The 19,767-nt window shown below is 40.6% G+C and overlaps 1 protein-coding gene across 2 annotated transcripts in view; it reads right to left on the reverse strand.

The window, feature by feature from the left end:
* The window catches only part of LMBR1 (limb development membrane protein 1), a 60,376-nt gene extending 47,523 nt beyond the window's left edge, over positions 1 to 12,853 (reverse strand). The window contains exon 1 of one of the 2 annotated variants that reach the window (XM_014872228.2): positions 12,588 to 12,853. In XM_014872228.2, the coding sequence (XP_014727714.1) occupies positions 12,588 to 12,650 (63 nt within the window). In that variant the 5' untranslated portion in view covers positions 12,651 to 12,853. The remainder of the gene's footprint in view (positions 1 to 12,587) is intronic. The other variant, XM_088159002.1, reaches the window with a different exon arrangement.
* Between the last annotated feature and the right edge of the window lie 6,914 nt (positions 12,854 to 19,767).

Consider the following 19,767-nt stretch of genomic DNA (forward strand, 5'->3'; position numbering starts at 1 on the left):
TTTAATAAAAACAAGTCGGTATATTTTTGAAACAGGAAGTACAAAAACTGAGTACAGCCTTGGGTTTTCAGAGTACTCTGACACAGCTCGTCCTGCCAGTATTGGAAAAAGCAATGCCAGTGCTGAAAGAGAATCCTCTAAGCTTCCAGTTCCTCTGAAAACTAGACCAAGGCTACAGCTAGAGACATCTAATTTTAGGCACCCATTTTTAAAAATCAGGTATCATATATACAGGGTAATTGAATTCTTTAAAAATCTGTCTGATGCAAATAACATGGTGTAACCCGTGTAAAAGAAAATATAGTTAAGCTCCTTTTTTGTTTAATTTTATTTAAAACAAGAATAAAAATTACTGCAATCTTGTTTACACCTTCAAATAGAACAGATGACCTTCATTCTATCTGTGATAGAAAGGTTACAATGAAAATGTGGGTGTGTACTTACAAGGTACCATTGAGATAACTGAGGTATTTCCAGGGCAGAGCAGATTAAAGCTGTCCAGTACACACAAACTGTCAAATGCTGGATTTCTGGTTTTAGATAACAGCTACTCTGCAACTCAGCAATAAGGCATAACACTACATCCTGGTGCAATACTTCCTCTACTTCTGTCAGATTTGAGAACAACTTTGTAAATAAACAGCTTTGATAAAGCTGTTTATTACTGAAAATTCACAAAATTTTAAAATTACTGGCAAGAAAATAAATTCTAGTAAGTAAAAGCTTTATGATCTTAAAAAAAGAACTCAGATTAAAAGTCCTTCATACTGACCAAAACAAGTTAAACAGCAAATTCAGAAACATTAGTGCAGTCTCAATTTACACTCTGTGAAACCTCTGATCCTGAACTGTTTCTAACCATGCATTCTGAATAGCTTTCTAAAGGAAACGGCTCAAGTCAGCATCCCAACTATTTTTAGAGTGGAACTCAGTTGAGCTGGGGAAAAGGAACGTGTTGCTTGTGATAGTTGAAGAATAGGCTCCACTGTCCTGTCAACACTGCAACCCTGGGTTCTTATTCCTCATCCTGCTGTTTGTTTCAGGATATTTTTGTATTAGGAAAAAAAAAAAAAAACAATCCAGCCTTGTTTGTATTCACTGTAGTTTCAGTTCATGTTTCTCAATTATGAGTGGCTGGGCTTGTATGCAGCACTCCAGGTAAGATTTTACAGCTGTATGTAACAGCACTAAGCTGTTCTTGCTGCACTGAAAATGCTTCTCCACACCCGCCTGAGAATCACGCTGGTAACTCAGCATTAACCTCCTGTCACCAGATCCATCAGCACAGTCCTCCCCAATTGCTCTCAGCAGAGCAGCTCTCAAGTTTCAGTAGAAACTTGGTTTGAGGGTTCGAGTTCATCACCATGTCTTTTTTTTTAAGCCACACCTTAATGTCATACTACATACAATCATGTGTCAATTACATTTCTAATCACTTACTAAGAAGCAGGTAGTCGTACTGAAATAGGGCACTACTCAAAAAAGAACACCATACACAAAACTACATTGATATCTTCAGTAAAAACAAAAATTTAAAAGAGCCTATATTCTGTAAATTCCATCTTTCCTTCAGAAACTGTGTGTGTCAATATTGAAGGCAACATTGGAATATAATGTTAAATCCAAATTATATTGCAAGTTGTTTCCAACCACAAAGCAGTGATTTATGTCATCGCCCATCTTTACAATAACAGCTGACAAAAGGATGCTGGAAATACAGCAAATCTATGACAAGCTGTATTCCTCAGATCCCCAAGTTTTCTGAAAGTTTTTCACTGGAGCTCAAATGAAGCTTTTCTAGGTTTTACTTGGGGAGACAGTCAAGACACTGTGCTGAGAATGTATCCAACTGTGATGAATAAGGAATTCTGACATCCCTCACTTGACAAGAAATAATACCTTTCAATATAAAGTTCATTTCCTTAAATTCATTCCAAATTTGAGGGACAAAGCAGTTGTGGATCTGCTGCCATAATTAGACTGGGAAGCTACTTTAAACATAACTAGGGTACACTCTGACCTTACATGGGAAATAGTCCATGTTTGGCCAGGTAGACCAAAATATAAAGGAAATTACAAGGAGCCTGAGACTTGTCTATGGTAACAGCCAAACAGTCAACCAAAGTAATTCTTAATAATTTTTCATGTCTTTGTGTGCGTGTCCCCTCCATACCACTCAGTAATTGAAAACAAGACACATGGATTCTGTGCCACATCCCCGAGCTCCTTTTTAACAGATGGCAGGTAAGAAATCTTCAAACCTCAAGCATATAGTTCATTTACATCTCTTCCCATGGACTAAATACAACCTCTGGTATGAGAAGCAAAGAGAAACCTGTTTTCCCCTGAAGCCTTTAATCTTTATTCAGGAAAGGAAGTGTCTTCTGTTCCTGCTTAGATTACACACCAGACAGGCCAGGTGAGGCTGCTTCTGGAGACACTGCACTACATTCTTATATCTGTTGTAACCAACTCTTCCACAGTGTCATACCTTTGGATCTCTCATCCAAGTATGATCCACATCATACTTTGGATCTGTACCACACAGCTCCCAGCTCCAGCAGCTGGAGACTACCTGCATACTGTGTGCCTCTAAGGGGCCAGCACTGAAGGGTGCATTAAACACGAGCAGTAACAGTCTGAACTAGGTCAAATTACGTTCTAGTCATCCCACTGACAATTACTAAAGATCAGCTGACACTAATTTGTCCGTGTGGATGATCTTTAAAACTCTGGCACTGAAATTCATGCTTCACACTGGGAAAGCATCATCTTCTGCTGCAAGTATAAGAGCTACACTTACACAATTTGAGCACAGTCTTTCTTAGCATGAAAGATTCTCTTTTTTTCCCCTCTTACAAACAAGATTCAACCATCTTTTACAACTGCAATTTGTGTGTGCACATTAAAAGCTGCATTTTTATGTACAGGATTCTATTTATATAGCACGGAATTACTCCCAACTGTTGTGAGGGAGCTGTATTTTACATTAGAAAAAAGCACATAGGTGCCTTCTCCAGTAAGTGTTCATTACCTCTCAGTCAGTGTGCCCTGGTGGCACACAACTTAAAGAGCATCCCTGGCTGTATTACCTGAAGCAAGGCCAATAATCATGGGAAGCAATTCTCTCTCTCCAAGCAGCATTCACCCTGTCACATGTAGTTGCTGGTCTAGTTTTGAGCCCCCAGTATAGGAGGTACCTATGAGGAGGTCATTAAAGAGACCGAGCTGAGCTCTTGACCAGTGTCAGTGGGAGGATGGGACTGGAGGTAACAAGAAATCCCCTCCACGAGGAGAGCCAAGCAGTGGAACCAGCTGCCCAGCAAGGCTGTGTAATCTCTATTCCTGGGGGTTTTTAAGCCCTAAGTAGTCTGATACCATAACTGAGCCTCCCCTGAGCAGGAGCCTGGAGTCCACTCAGCCTTATTTTCTACTTTCCTGACTAAATAAGCACCATTACGAACTTAGTCACTTCATAATTTATACCCTTCTCCAGGTCATTTAAAAATGTATTTATATATATTATTAAGTGTAAGCACAGGCCCCTGTAGGACTGTGTCAGGGATATTCTCCCACGGTAAAAGAGGCAGACATCTTGCAGAAAAACAACTTTTAGCAGCAAGGAACCACTAGAGAACTCCTTCACAGAGAGAAGTCCCACACCTTAGTAATGTTTAACCTAACATGTTCCCAAGCAGGAAACAGATTCAACACTGGTTCATTTCCACCTGAAAAGCATCAAAGCAAGTAAGTGATTGTTTCCTCCAACTTGACTGCATACTAGATATAGAACAGGGAAAACCTGGAGGAGTCAAAGACAAGCAACAAACAGTGTTTTACCATGCCATGAATGAAATGAAAGATCAAGAAGCTCTAAAAAGTACCTCCAAAGAGTAAGGGAAGAAAGGAAATAACTTCAAAACGAAGTGGCTGCGTCAGTATTAAAATAAAGTTACTGCTATTACATCCACAAGCATTTCTATGCAAATGATACACAAAACAAGGCTACAGACGTAACAAAGAACATCTCCACTTCTAGCTGCTGCTTTACAGAATGTGTCCTTTGACTTAAACAAAAAAAAAAACAGCACAAAGAGAAAGCAGAGATCACTTAGGGTAATATTACCATGTAGAATATGTCTATTTACATGTTTAAGTGTTGAAAATGAAACAGTCAGTATTTTGCCTGTGATTGCTATCTACAGAATAATAGTGTTGCCCTTCTGGGTTTTAATGTCTGTAATAGAGAACAACAAACACAGCATTATATATCCATCTCTTAGTGCTCTAATGCTGCTGAAGTATTTTAATGTGCATTAAAATACCACAAGGCAACTACAAAGCTTCCTCCTACTGTCCCATTTGGCAACTGCTTTTATTTACTCACAGAAAAGATGGCAGGAATAAACAGCAAGAAAATACAGGTGGCGACAAGCAGCTCTGCTTAGACTATTTCTAACAACTCAATTATCCCACTGATACCTAAAAAGCAAACAAGGCATTCCACCGGTTTTGGATGCATCAAGAGTAAGTGACATACAACCAACAAAACACACATAAAGAAAACTGAAAATTTTATCTGTGGTCTCAGTTTGACCTTAGCATTCATTGTATCATCTGCTCCGGAAATCTCATTTTTCTCAAATGAGACATGAACTCTGCTGTGGTTAGATTACATTCACTCTAAACCAGACAGCCTCATACACGGCATGACACTGTAAATTTAATCTTACTAGAAAATATCAAATATGTCCTATGACTGTCTATGACTACAGATAAATTTTGCTAATGAACACTGCCCTCCATAACTATGATTTCCCCCATATACAGTCTCTTCTCAGGCACTGACAAGCAGCTGACCCACTTTTTTTGGCTCCTAAGTCATGAAGAAATTATAAATGGTTCAGAGGCAGGTGCCTAGAATTGCTCATCTAGAAAAAACATACAGGATCCAATAGAAAGTAAGAAATACTCAAAAATATATTCTGTGTGCTAGAAATTCTGCTGAAGATAAAAACCACCTTCTACAGCCCTTCAGTCAAAAATTTTTTTCAGTATAGGTGCAAGATTTAAACTCTCTAGAATTAACACAATAGCACCAACCTAGATCATTCTAACATTCTGTCCCTGAATGAGGCATTATTCAACACTGGAAAGTCAGGCTGTAATAATCTGTTATATTAAAACTCCAGAGTCATACCATTAAAAATTCATTTCTGAAAAAATAACCTCAAAAGTCTCATTAATACAAATTTGATAAATCATTTCTTTAAAGCAGCTTCTTTGACTAATATTAATTTTCAGGGCAAGATGCAGAAGATCTTGGAAGACAGAGCTAATAAACTTTCTCATCCTAACACATAAAAATACTCTTCCTTGTCTTCTCACACATATATCCTGGAGCATTTTTAAGTGGCACCCTCAGTCTCAAAACACAAACGTACCTAAACTTCAATAGCTGTATGTTTTTGTAATTCTCAAAATTATGCAGACTCTCTACTGGATATAAATTACCAGAGTCTGAAACTCAGCAAATATTTTAGACATGCTCCTATTGTCAAATTCAACTAAAACCCATCAGCATCAATTTTTCCCATAAATACATTTAAAATAGAAATTACAGTTAGATAATGGGAAAAATGGATAATCAAGGCCTAAACAGGCACTTAAAATCAACAGTAAAACTGAAGAACCATGTTTTGATGACAATTGTGAAGCCTATCTTGGAAACCACAAGAAGGTACAGGGGGGAAAAAATACCACACATACAGACTGCTTCTATCCTCTAAACATTGACCCAGCCATATGCAGACTTCAATGCCATCAATACACATACTACCTGCTGTAGGAGCACAAATGATTTGGAATAGAGAAACTGAAATATAGTTCTGTAGAGTATTTTCCAGTTAATCAAAATTTTTAAAAATTATCCAAGTGTTCAAATATTAAAACAGTACAAAGCACAGGACTCTCTCTTGAAATCATGTTGATGGTAGTTAGAAACAACTTTTAACATATCCAGCTAATCAAAAAACTAGAAACCTCTCTGCAGGGGGAGCAACACTATTATACATGAATATTCAACACCCAGCTGATAAAAGGGCAACAGGAGTTTTGAAACTATCATTCTGAGAGTCAATTGGGTACCAAAGAGCACAGGTCAAAGCTGCTAAAAGTGTGAAGCAATCCCACCTGTCACATGAATGCCTAATCAGGGGGTTAGAGCAGCAGCTTGTTCCAGGTCACCTCTACCTGGCTCTGTGCTCAGCCTCCAGAGTGATGCAACAACCACGGCTGTTTGTCATTAGATGCATAAAAACAAACTCCAGTCATAACTTACAAAGTCTCTCCTCTTTCTGTGTTAGAAGTCATATAAACTCTTGAGCATGACTTCCTGAGAAGGCAGTGCCCCAAGTCATTTGACAGCACACAGGTACATGAAAGAGTCAGTGGTTTTCAAGGGAAGGGGAAAGCATGGGTGTAGAGAATGATGCAGAAGTTAAGACTTTCTCAAAAGAAGTTATCACTGCTCTCCTAAATGAGGATAAATACCAAACTAAATAGGAAATGTTGAAAGACAGGAAAGGAGAAATAACTTCAGTTTAGAAGAAAAAAACACTTGCACAATCTTTAAATACAACCAGTAAACTTACACTGAATGCAATGTTTTCTTTAGTCTTCCTTAACCTAATATTCCATCTATGTCTACAGAACTGAGATCTAAATTTTTTATCATAATGTCACTGGCAACGGGCTTCTTCAGATTCTCTCTCTACTCTGACTTTACCACTATCTCCTCTGCTCCTCTAGTCACTTGTTCACCCACCTCTGAAAACATGTATTTCCAGAGGGTCTTGTGCTAATAAACTCAGGAACACTCAGCAACCTCCTCACAGCAAAGACTGAGCTGTTATTACAACCCTCCCATCTCCAGTTACACCCTGCCATCTTACCCAGTCCATCTACTCCATGCCCAGCCACTCAAACAAAACCCAACACAGAGATGCCTGGTTTTGGTCACATTATGAAAAGCTGGTTTTGGTTGCTGTCAGTTCTTCCAATTTTCATTAGATTTTTCTCAAGTCTAATTACACCTTAATACAAAATTTTCCTAAATATATGCCTGTACCCTCCATTAAGTGTAATGGCCTTCTGGTCAACTGCTCCTCCAAAGAAACACACCAGTAACCCAAAAGGAATTATTTTGAACTATAATTGCAAATTTTTACACTTCAGCATTTCATGCTTATTTTACGTAAACAGAAATAGTAGAACTCTCCAAAAGCTGTTTCTGTTTTGGGAATAAGTATCTCTCTCCACTTGTCTATGCCAAGTGTTTGGAGATGCCTATTGATTCCAGATGGATCCACAGGGCTGATCCCCAGGACCAACAGCCAGAAGATGATTCATCACTTCTCAAAGTTCAGTACAGCACCCATGTTTACAAGTAAAGGTATACTTAGGTGACAGAATTATGCCAACATTTTAAATGTGCACCTATCTTTCAGCTTTGTCTCACATCACTGCTACATATATTCCTTTATTCAGTTACAAATCTTTCCAAAAGTATTTAAGAAAAAAAAGGAAAAAAGAAGCAATACTGAGAAACCTAGGCAAAGTTATTTTCTGAAATACAGGAAGCCATTTAAGATATAAAGTAGTCCTCAAGTTTTCAGTGTACAGGTAAAAAAAAAAAGTTTTTTTTTTTTAATAAAATATAAACTTGAACAAGCATTCAAACAAAAACATTTCAGTATTTGTAATAAGTTTCTTCTTACAAATCACCCACACTTCTAATCAGCACTTTCTTCCTGGCCCACTACCAGAATATCATCACTGCTGGCAGAAAAAAGGGTCTGTGAAAATCTGTTTTTTAAGGATGCACAAGTGGTCATGAACAAGAGCCCACTACCAATAGAAGTCAAGTGCTCAAAACAGCTCCCTCATTTTACAGCCTTACAGAGGACAAATGCCAGCAGTAGCCACACTGAATTAATAGAATAAAGAAACTAAGTTTCTCAGAATATTTAGCATCTGAAGCCTGCACCCCTGAAAACATTTAGTCCTCCAAATGGAAACATATCACATTTAGCATAAAACTCCACATTACACCAGTTTCAATATCTGCCTGAACTCACACAAAACACTTAGAGTTAAAATAGCACTTTTGCATTTGAACTTATTCTACCAGAACTGATTTTTTCATTACATATTTAATATAATAAACTTATTTCCAAATATACTATGTTTATTCTTAAGCTTTCTAATTAATAGTTTCACGGTGCTAATAATAGAACATAGTAGTTCTGTTGTGTTCTTCCACAGTTTTTCCCACAGTACAAATGCAGAGTATTTATTTTGCTAAAGAACCCTCATAACCAGACATACATGTTATTTTTACATACTCAAAATCCTACATTTTTTAAGTGGAAAAATAACAAAAAATTTAGCCTGTATTTTTAAAAATACGAGCTAATATTGCAGAATAGAAGACTCAAATTGGAAAAAAAAAGGGAAGTTAATATTCTAAAAAGTAAACCCAGGGGACCACAGAGGCTCAACCACTGCACTTGCTCCATTTACATTTGAAATAAACAGTTCACAACAATACCGGCAGAACACGGAACACTATAAACAGGCATAATAACAGGACCCAAGGGAAAAGCAGTTCCCTAGGAGTTCAAATATTTTCCATGGATGTGCAAGATCTCAGCAAATTATAAATTAATCTAAAGGAGCATGAAGGGTAAGCTAACAGAATATTGTCCTGCCTTTACAATTCTTTCATACAAACACTGACCAAGTGCAGAACACAAACCCTTTCCTGTACTTTGTAATCAGCTAAAGCTGCTTTTCAGAAAGACGGCCCTTTTAGCCAGAACTGAGGATGATTCTGGCTTTGTTGAAGTCAAGGATCTCACTGACTCCAGGGAAACTCCTAGCTGTGTCACGTCTCTTACAACAGGTCACCAGTTCACAGTCTCCACATTTACTTCATTGCAACTGAATTTTAAAGTTCAGACTCAGATAAAGTCTGAGTCTTGGTGTTTTCAACAACTGCTCAAAACAACAGATCCTGTATATAGAGCTTATTCATGTTTGAAGAGCCATGCCAAAACTAGAGCCATGCCTGACTAGGGAGTTAACCACCTTGTAGCAGCACAGATCATCCTCATGAGGTAACAAAATCTAAGGCAGATGATTTTGCTGCAAACAGGCACCCTCTTGAAAAATAGGTGCCATACAGACACTCCAAATGAGGTCAAGAGCAAGCAGGCCTGAGTTAAATTAAGCATTAAGCCACTGAGTCACCTCAAAAGCAGATGAAGGATGTATTTTTTAAAAAACAATAATTCACTGCCCTTGCTCAATCTATAAACATGTGTCAGAAGTACTTGATTTTGAAGGTGGAACTAGCAGAAGTTGGCACCTGCAGAAAGAGACAGGCACCACCAGGAAAAGGATAACAAGCCTTGATATTTTTTTTATGTTACACAACTTTATGGAAAACTTTGTAGCTTGCCAGTTCAGAGAATACATGAAACAGAAATAAAGCATTACACTGAAGCCAAACTCGGCATGCCCTTAGGATTCCATCAGAAAGAACAATATAGAAATTCTGTACGTATTAAAAGAAAATTTGTAAGAGAAAAGTGAAAAGATCTTTCTTTTCAACTACATCGTCTTACTTTGATTTCTCTTCTCTCATGAATGTATCATTTTAGCTTCCAGTAACGACTGTGCCACATAACTAGCTCTTCAAAGCTACTTCTAACAGGCAACATAAATTTCTCTTGCTCCTAACCTGCAGAGAGAGGTCTCCTCTGCTGTAATACTCCACAACAAACTGTAATGGAATGGTTTGGGTTGGAAGGGACCTTAAATATCATCTATTTCCACCCCCCAGCCGTGGGCAGGGACACCTTCCACTGGACCACGTACCTCAAAGCCCCATCCAAACTGGCCTGGAACACTGCCAGGGATTGGGGCATCCACAGCTTCTCTGGGCAACCTGTACCAGTGCCTCACCATCCTCACAGTAGAGAATTTCTTCCCAATATCTAATCTAAATCTACCCTATCCCAATTTAAAGCCACTACATCTTGTAATGTCAAAATGCTTCTTTTAGCTGCTCTGCTGCCCCCAGCCCACCTGCAGCTGGAATCAAGATTTAATGCATGTGTCAGAGTGGAACATGTTCCCTGCTCCAGCTGAGGGGATGATGATTACACTCACTACCTACACAACAACTGTCAATTTGCATATTTTAAGAAATTCTATTCACCATACAACTTCATGAGCAGCAAGGGCAGGAATGGTGAGGAGAGGATGTTAACATAATTGCACATGTAAGCAACATACTCTGTGTGCTCCAGCATGCTCAGACTAACCACAAATGCACTCATATTTGCAATATTCTCCTGCAACTGTGTGGGAGCCACAGGAGGCTGCACACCCAGCTGGGGGTGGCAGCACTTCATGCACTCATAAAACCTTGTGGTGTTCCAACATAAATTAAAGACAACACCACAACTGTACCAATGTATGATTTCAAAGGCAACTTTGTCATTATTATTCCCACTGATTAAACAACAAAGGTGGCCTATGATCAATGTTAAGATCAAAGTAAAGTTTCAAGAGCAAGAATATTCTGAGTCCAAACAAAACAACACTCTAAAATATGAGTTACTGATGTCCTGTGTGATTTCTCACATGACCACACCAGTAGGTAGATTTACCAATTGCTCTGGAGGGGCTGAAAAAGTCCCTCTAACTTTGCAGGAGTAACTGTAGTACAGGTGAAGTAGTTCTTTAAGAATTTAATAGACTTCATTATTTGGAATGGTACCCAGAGAGGCTGCACATAGTCATTCCTTCAGACTCAAAAATCTGTGTTTCCTACTAAATGAAACCATAATATGTAGGATCTGATTTATCAGAATAAGACTCTGGTGAAAATAAGTAGGAGATAATTAGCACACAATGGAATACAAATGGAAAAACAGACATGAGGGGAAAGAAAGATTTATACATACATTCATGTTTTCATACCACAAGGTTATTAAGATAATACTTAGAGCCTTCCTTACAAAGTACTTTACTTTTTATGCTCCTCCACTAGTCATGGCTTCCACGACATACACTACATCCATGCCCAAACAGACATTCCAAAAATCTCATGAAGTAGCTGTTCTCCTCATACAGGCTTGTTTTTCACTCTTCAGAGAAAACCACCCCAGAAACAGAATATTTCACAAGAAATGTCTTAACGTGGATTCATATACTATAGAAGAGTAATTAACACATTCCAAGCAAGTCTGCTATCAAATGACCTAGCCACAGCATTACATAAATCAGTTAACCATGGTATTTTAGAGTCTCCCAACAAGGCTGAAAAACACTTAAAGCTAAATTATGAAATCTTGTTTTAATTCAAGAAATCCGGTTTTTCCCCCAGACAACAGGGACGGCAAAGAAAACACGATTCCCTTGCTGAGCCAGGACAGCACATTCACAGGACACAGCGCTGCTGTTTCCCTTGTGCATCCTTTATTTCCTTCCTGGAATTGAAAGAGGAGAGACTTGAGCCCATCAAAACACCTCCATCAGCTTTTAACAGTCCTCAGAACAATTACGAGGCTGTCAGAGAGGAAACCACAACTGCTGTGTCTGCACACAGCTCGTAGTGCTGCACCTGCCTAGTGAGGGCTGAGGGAGAGGGGACAGCACAGGCACTGCCGTGTGCTCCTCTGGGAGAGGACAGGGCTTGAGGGGTCAGGAAAAACACAAAAGTTACACACAGCACTGCAAACAGCCCAGCAAGGCAGGAAAATCCCAGTGTGACAAGCGATATCATGAAATCCCATGCATGCCCGAGGGGAACAAGGCTTCACCTGAGGGCTGAGGTGTTCAAAGAATCCCAGAACGGGTCATAGTTGGAAGGGATCACAGTGGGTCATCTGGTCCAACCTCCCTGATCAAACAGGGTCATCTCAAAGCACACGGCACAGGATTGCATCCAGACCTTCTCCAACACCTCCATGATGGGAGACTCCACAGTTTCTCTAGGCAATGTGTAAAGTTCTTCCTCGTGTTCAGGCGGAGCTTCCTGCGCATCAGTTTCTGCCCACTGCCTCATCTCCTGGTGGTTGGCACCACGGAGAAGAGCCTGGTCATCCTCTGGGAATCCTCCCTTTAGATACCCGTGCACATACACGATGTCCGCTCGCAGTCACCTCTAATCGAAGCTGAGCACCGCTCACGAGGTTGTTGCACCGGTACCTGTCCCGAGAGCGCTCCAGTAGAGCACAGCGATGCCCTGCGTGCATACACAGCATCTCCATCCTTCGCTGAGGGCACAAGGAGAGGAAAACCCTCCAGGGGGTCAGCGCTAGGATCCTCCAGCTCTCGGGGCACCTCAGAGAAGGTGCACTCACCTCTCTGCCCATGGAGACGGGCCCCGAGTCCCTCCGGACACTGGGGCGAGGGGCAGGCAAAGACAGCGGGAGAGAGCGGGACAACCCGCCGGGGACAGGGCTGGGGCAGTGACAGGTCAGGGAGGGTCCGCGGAGCACGGCGGCACCTACCGTGTACTCCCGCACTTGGCTGTGGAAGTTCTGCTCCCGGATCGTCACCTCGTCCGCTTCCATCCTTCATAGTACCGCGGCCCCCGCGAGCAATGGCGGCCGCCGCCGCCGCCGCGCCTGCTCCTGCCCCTCCGGCGACGAGCGGGCCACCATGGCCGGAGGCAGCCCGGCTGCTCCCCTGGGCCCGGGCAGCGGCTGAGGGGCCCCGGCTCCGCCGCTCTGTCCCCGTCCGGCGAGCGCGGAGGAGGAGGAGGAGGAGGAAGGGCGGGAAGCACCGCCCCAGCTCCTCCTGCTGCGTCACCGCGCAGCGACCCCGGCAGGGGCGGGCGAAGGGGTGGGCGGGGTCAGAGCGGGGGGGCGTGGCTCAGGGTTAAGGGAGGGTGGGCAAAGTCACGCCCAGGGGCGGGGCTAAAGGGAGCAGAGGGGGGCGGGGTCGAGAGGGGCGGGGCCAGGGCGGGCAGGGGCGCGAAAGGGGCGGGGCGGGGCTTGGGAGCCGAGGGGGACGGCGCCCGTTTCAGCGGCACGGACGGCGGGACAGAACCGCGGAGTTGTTCAGGCAGGAAAGGACCCCGAGACCATCGAGCCCAGCCTGTGGCCAAACACCACCGCGTCACCTAGACCGTGGCATTAACTACCACGTTTTCTTTCCCTAACGCTGCCAGGAATAGTGACTCCCCCACCTCCCTGGGCAGCCCATTCCAATGTCTAATCGCTCTTTTCAGTGAAGAATTTCCTCCTAATGTCCAACCTGAACTTCCCGTGGCGCACCTTAAGACGACGTCCTCTCATCCTGTCGAAAACAGGCCAGTTGTTTGTGGCCATATGGGGACTGGCAGGGACAGAGAGCTCCTGTGTGTCCTGGGGGACGAGGAGCGGGGGATGTGGGAGAAGGGACGTTCTGAGAGGCGGGACGGGGGGAAAGCAGGGCAGGAGCAGTGGTGGGCATGGGGAGAGCAGGGTCCTACAGGGAGCTCCCCAGTGAGGGCAGTCGGCAGAGCAGTCTGGACCCCGGGGTCACCAGCAGGAGTCACCCGGAGCAGCGCACGGAGCCCCAGAGAAGGGTGCGGACAGGGGTTCAGCTCCCCCCGGGGAGCAGGACAGCCACCACTGTCACTGACCCTGCCAGGACAACACGAGGGAGCCGGAGGAGCTCTGCTCTAGTGGATACTCCTCAAACTCAACTATGTAAATGCATCAGAATTTCTGGTTTGAAAGACTGCACTTAAAACTTCAGTCACAACTTGTATTCCTCTTCCCTGGAGCAGGATTTTGTCATTGAATGATTTCTGCTTTTTCTGGTTTTTGCCCAAGTGCTGTTGTGAGAAGGCACGATATCCCTGTTATTATTCCCTGTTCTCTCTACACGCACAGGCAATCTTTTTTTCTGAGTTTGCAAGTAGATCAATTGTCTAAATATACACAGAAGACCATTAATCTAGGACGCACTATAAATTAAAGATTGTGGTTCAGCAAATCAAATTTTTATTTCAATCCAAGTATGTATCAGTAGTCTAAAGAAGTTTCAAAAATAAGGATCATCATTTTCTGCTTATTTACAACTATTGATACATTATACATGTTATCAATGCCAATTACAATTCCAATTATATTAATTCCCCAGCCTCTGGCCCATCTTCTTGGTATGACAAAGTATTTATGAAATTTTAGTTAAAAGAAGTAATCTTTGACTGATGTATCTCTTAAAGTCCTGAATCGATGCAGAAGGTCCTGCAGCTTCAGTATGGCCACAGTTCCACCCTTGTTCTTTTGACTCTTGTGAAGATACAGACAAGGTATTTGCAGGCACAATCATACCATGATTGTGACAGGCTGGAAATGTTCCCATGCTCTCTCCTCTTGAAGCCTACTGCTCAAGGAGGGAGACTTTAGGTGTTCACTGAGGCTGTAGGAGCAAAATACCATTAAAAGCAGAGTTGAAGGAGCAGGGAGCACAGTCTTTGAGCTGCTTCTTGGGAAAAGCTGTCCTACTTTACAGCTGTTTTCTGCATAGCACTTGATTCTGTCTAATATTATTACTTGTCTGGGTTTTTTTTCTTCATCTTCAATATCCTTTCCTTCTTCAGATGGTGAAAGTGATAAAAGCATCCCTAGTTTCCAAGAAGAATTTGACAAAGAATTAGGCTTCCAGTTGAAGCCTAGTTCTAATTTTAACTAGAATTAGGCTAGTGCTGTTCTGTGCTCAGAAGCTGGTCCAGACTGAACAGTGTAACTGAAGGCAAGGTTATAGGTAGACAGAATATCTTTTATTATAAAAAACAAAGCTGCCAAGAACAGACAACTGCCTTGCATGTGCAAACCTGACCCCAGGGAAACCAAATTCTCTTAGAGCTGGCTATAGAAATATTGGAATAGAGCAGACAGGATCCCAACTTTCATCATCTTATATAAAAGCCTCACACAATAAATTGCAATTGTATTGGAGCCAGGCTGTTAGGAACTGAGTGTTAGGCCTTCACTGGATTTGTGATGAAGACAGTAATGCTGTCACCAGAGCAAACCCGCTGTAAGAACTAGGGAGACCAGATGGCCCAATCAAAGAGGAAAAACAGGAACAACCAGAGATTCAGCCAGCAGTCCAAGCTTGAGGTGAGGGTTAGTTCCTGAGCTACCTGGGAAATGACTCACCCAGCGTCAAGAAACAGCATTTCAAGCATTTCTAACTTTATTAAAGACATATTAAACGTTAGAAGATTGTAAGGAAAATTAAGTCATTTTGTAGCTTATAGAAATTAAGATTTAGAAGACCTGAAGCTTCCACTCCCACTTAGGCCATATGTATTCTTTTTAATGTACTGAATTTGAAGCAAATCTAAAGAGGAGATATAGTACACAATTTGTCTCATATTGTGGATTGTCAAGTCCTTTCTTCCAGTTCTAGCAGATGAATCATCAGAAACAACATACACATTTCAATTTGCTGAAAAGGCAGGGGAGGAGTAGAAATAGCTTCCATCCTTTCTCAGGCAGAAGTTACTGCTCAGTTCTGAGGTGTCTGCATCACAAAGGAAGGTCAGAGTAGCCACCACAGCAAAATCTATTTATACCACAGGAAATTCAGTCTAAAGTAGGCAGCTCTTGCAAACTGATGAGGAGGCTGAGAGATGCCTGCATTGATCTGATGGGAGTACAAAAGTAATAGTTTGAAGACTACTAAATGTAAAACTACTGAAGCAAATCTGTGGTACTTTGCACCAAAGAGTGGTGAAAAGACCTCTAGGTGTTTTTCATCTATATCCCACACAAAATGAGACAGTGCTAGAGGGACTGTCCTCAGCCATTCTTAGGACCTCCTCAGTAACCCTAAGGGACCTGGTGTAAGCTATATGTGATTTAGGTGTAAATAGAAAACTTTCTCATACTGATAATGTACAGATACACACACACAAAAGCAGTAATAAAACCCAGACTTCTTTTAAACTTACATTTGGTGATTCCCTAATCTCTCAGCATAAAAGGAAGATTTATGATATTTTGCTCAGTTTATTGCTTTTCAGCATAGTTTTAACACCATTTTTCAGCTCCAGGATGATCCAGTAAGTATCTGGTACCCTGAATGCTCAAGGAGGGTTTTATGTGCATAGGGTTACCTCTGAGATTTTCCAGAAAAAAATGTTGGGATAGTCAAACTAATAAAATTCATTTGAATTGTCAAAGATAGGAAGTTTCTAAAGTTGGAACTGTTTCTTTAAAATCCAGTGGATTTTAAAGCACTCTTTAACTCTTTAAAAGTGAAATGGGCACCATGCCTTTAAGTCTAAATTTATCTTACAGCATTTGAATAAGTGATACTTTCTTGTCAAGTCATCCTTCAGCCAAATGCAGCTTGGGATAAACAGAAAATAAGAAGTTATTCTCTCAGTTAACATGACTACTTGCATATTTATATTCAAGATATTCCCTAAGAATTGGTCAGATTGAAGCCCAAAGCCCACTTTAGTACAGTGCCAACAATGACCACTGACTTTAAAGAGATCTTTGGGTACACAAGTCCCAGATGACACCCAGCACTTTATGCTCAAAAGCCAATTATAGAAAAAAAAAGAAAGATTCAAAAGTTAAAATATCTTGATCATGGTTTAAAAGAAACATAATCCTATCATAATTATGTACATTACATTTACTTATTGGGTGATTTTTTCAGTGTCTAATATTTGGTAATCTAAAACATAGCAAGAATTGCATTATAACTTTAGAAATCCAGCTCAATCAGTCTTGGATCTGGATTCAGCTGAAAATATTGCTGACAGGCATTTCATTTCTATTCATAACTTGTACTTTTTACTTCTTTGCTTTTTATTTAGAACAGTAAAGTCGGGGTTTTTTTTGTTCCAAATACTTCCAGCCTATATTTTCATTATGTCAACCCAGTAACAACTCCCAAGCTAAATGCTGTGTTATAGCACAACATATATATTTTAATTTTTGAAACAGACAAGGGAAAAAAATTAAAAATTACAATGTCAGCATGAAAAAAAGAGGATACAAACTAATTCAGTATAGACACAGGTATGTGCTGGATTTTATATACATATATATATATATATATATATATATATATATATAGTCATAAATGTATTGATGAATGTATACTCCCCCCAAAAGTATTACGATTTTGAACAAGTTTTTAGAATTAATATTTTAGTAAAACTCTGCACTATTTCTAACTTAAAGCTTGGTCCACTTGTAAAAAGTTTTGTGAGATTGCTTTCAATAGCAAGGAACTGGATTTGGTAATGAATAAAACCCCTTCTAATCCTTTCATTTCCTTCACTGACAGGACCCTAGAGTCAGTGAACCTGCAGTTTATTACACTCAGAGGCATAAACTCTGCAGGAGTTCAGTGCTGTCAGGTAAAGGAAGCATAAGTCACATCATGAAGCTAGAACAGTTTCTCTTCCATATCTAGGCAGCAGGAAGTTACTGAAAGCTCCTTTTGCCTCCATTCACTCTTAATGGGTCTTTCATGTCCCATTGGGAGCATTCAAAGCACTCCCCAAATCAAAACAAAGCAAAACTCACACCTCATTGCATCCTAAACTTGATTAGGAATAAAATGAAAGGTAATATTCAACATTTAATATGCAGCTGCATCTGCAAGTCAAAGTTCACCTGCTATGTAGATAGGAATGAGGCCAGGAATCTGTCCCATGCTGTGTACCCTTGGCTGTTTGGGCTGATTCTTCAAGTAGTTATTTACTGGTAAAATTCTGGAACTGCTATCTGGGTCAATATCGTTACAGAAGAACCAAAGAACTAAATCAACTTTTTTTTAAAAAAAAGTGTCCCTTTCACTTATGTCAGTCTATGTCTATTTTTAGCCCAGAAATTAGTGTTAGACTCAATCAGCCTCTGAAAGGGGTTCAGCTAGAGAGGAAGGATGAGAAGAGTGAAAATTCATTACTTCTCCTTATGGTATGCTCAATATTTAATTCTTGCTAATCACAATTCTCCTCAAAATCTCCTTTTCAGTCAGTTAAAAAGATTTACTCTAAGTAAATTTACCCTTTGACGATTCTTCTCAACCGTGAACTATTTTTTTTCTCCCTGAATTGTCTCCAAACTCTTTACCTACTTATTAAAATGCAGACAGAAGAACTGAAAGCAGTATTCTAGGCTCAGTAATTTCAGCAATTCTGTGAACAGATGTAAATTCACCTTCTTGTGATCTTTGTTGCAGACCACTTAATCATTACAGAGGAAAACAGCACATATATTCAGAGGTGAAAAACATGATTACTTCCCAGAGGTAAATGTAATGTGCAGCTGAAGACACTTGTATCTACTCCTGCTTTCCTGCTGTCAGAAAGGTAAAAGGCTGCCTTGTGGTTTTGATTGCCATGTCCACTTACTTCCTTACAGAGAGTAAAGCCAATTTTAGGGATATTTTAGTCCAAATGCTATAACAATCATTTCCTTGACATAGAAAATAGTGGTTACCTCTGAACTTCACTCATACCAACCAGCAGCAATCTATAATTTCTATTCTGAATCACTGCCCTGCAGATACAGCCCTGGTTCTGTAGAAAGGACCTCAGCACCCTGTTCCCAGTGCATTCATGGGCTTTTGGCTGAACTCAAGCCTCTGTTGTTTTCTGCTTCCCAAACATTTCACATTTCTCTGTATGATTAGCTCATCTTTTTAATTTACCACTCCTATTTCCAGTATTTGCCAGCATTTTTGGATTATCTGTTAGCATTAGAAGTGATTCGTCAACCACAATAAATATATCCTTTAAAAAAATGTCATTACCATCTCTGTGGGGTTTTTTAAAGTTTTTGTTACTTTTTTTTTCCTCATCTTTGGAAAGTTCCTGATGTACTAAGTACATAAAATAATTATTTTACTGGTTGCAAGTGTTATGTTTGCCCATATGTAATAGGAGCTTGCCAATATCATGGGTTGGTTCCATGGCAACACCATAAGGGGATTAAAAGAGTTATCCGAGAGTGAAGTCAATATTATTTGTGTTAGCAAATAATCATTAGAAGCTTTAATGCTATTTTACCACTGGCTGAATAGTAGCACCAAATGTGTCTCTGAAACCCAAGTGTCACAAACAATTCTTCTGTTCTTCCAGGAGAGATGCTCACTTCACTCTGTGCTTTCTCTTCATCCTTTTTTTAGTTCCCACTCTTGAAGTGCCCCATTGTCCCCTGTGAGATGACCCCAGGCCCTGCTGCCCTTTGGTTTGTTGTGTACACAGCACCACGTTCCATCTACACAGCACGGGCTGCAGAGGCTGCCCTGGGCTTTCTCCACAAGCTTTGCTGATCTTTTACCATGTTACTTTACAGCCTTTCTCTGTCCTTTCACAATATTCTCCTTTGATTTGTGGGCCAGTCAACATCTTGCATTAGACATCTGAGTCTGCCAATCTACTATTGATTCTAAAAGATGTGATCATGTATTAGCTGTACTATAAATGACGAAATTGCAAATATCCACCCATATGATCAGTTCCTGACTACTTAACATGGCTGTAATCATCGTTCTTTAAAAAAAAATTAAATCATTAATCTGCTGGGCCATCTGTGCTTACTCTGAACTATCCTCAAGCTATTTTTTGTTAGTTACATAGTTTTGAGAAATGGAATTTTATCATTTTCGGAGAAGAGAGGTTGTACTGTGAAATCCCTAAACAATAATAAAAAAATATTT

This window comes from Sturnus vulgaris, chromosome 1, assembly GCF_052056855.1.
Source record: "Sturnus vulgaris isolate bStuVul1 chromosome 1, bStuVul1.hap1, whole genome shotgun sequence".
Lineage (NCBI taxonomy): Eukaryota > Metazoa > Chordata > Aves > Passeriformes > Sturnidae > Sturnus > Sturnus vulgaris.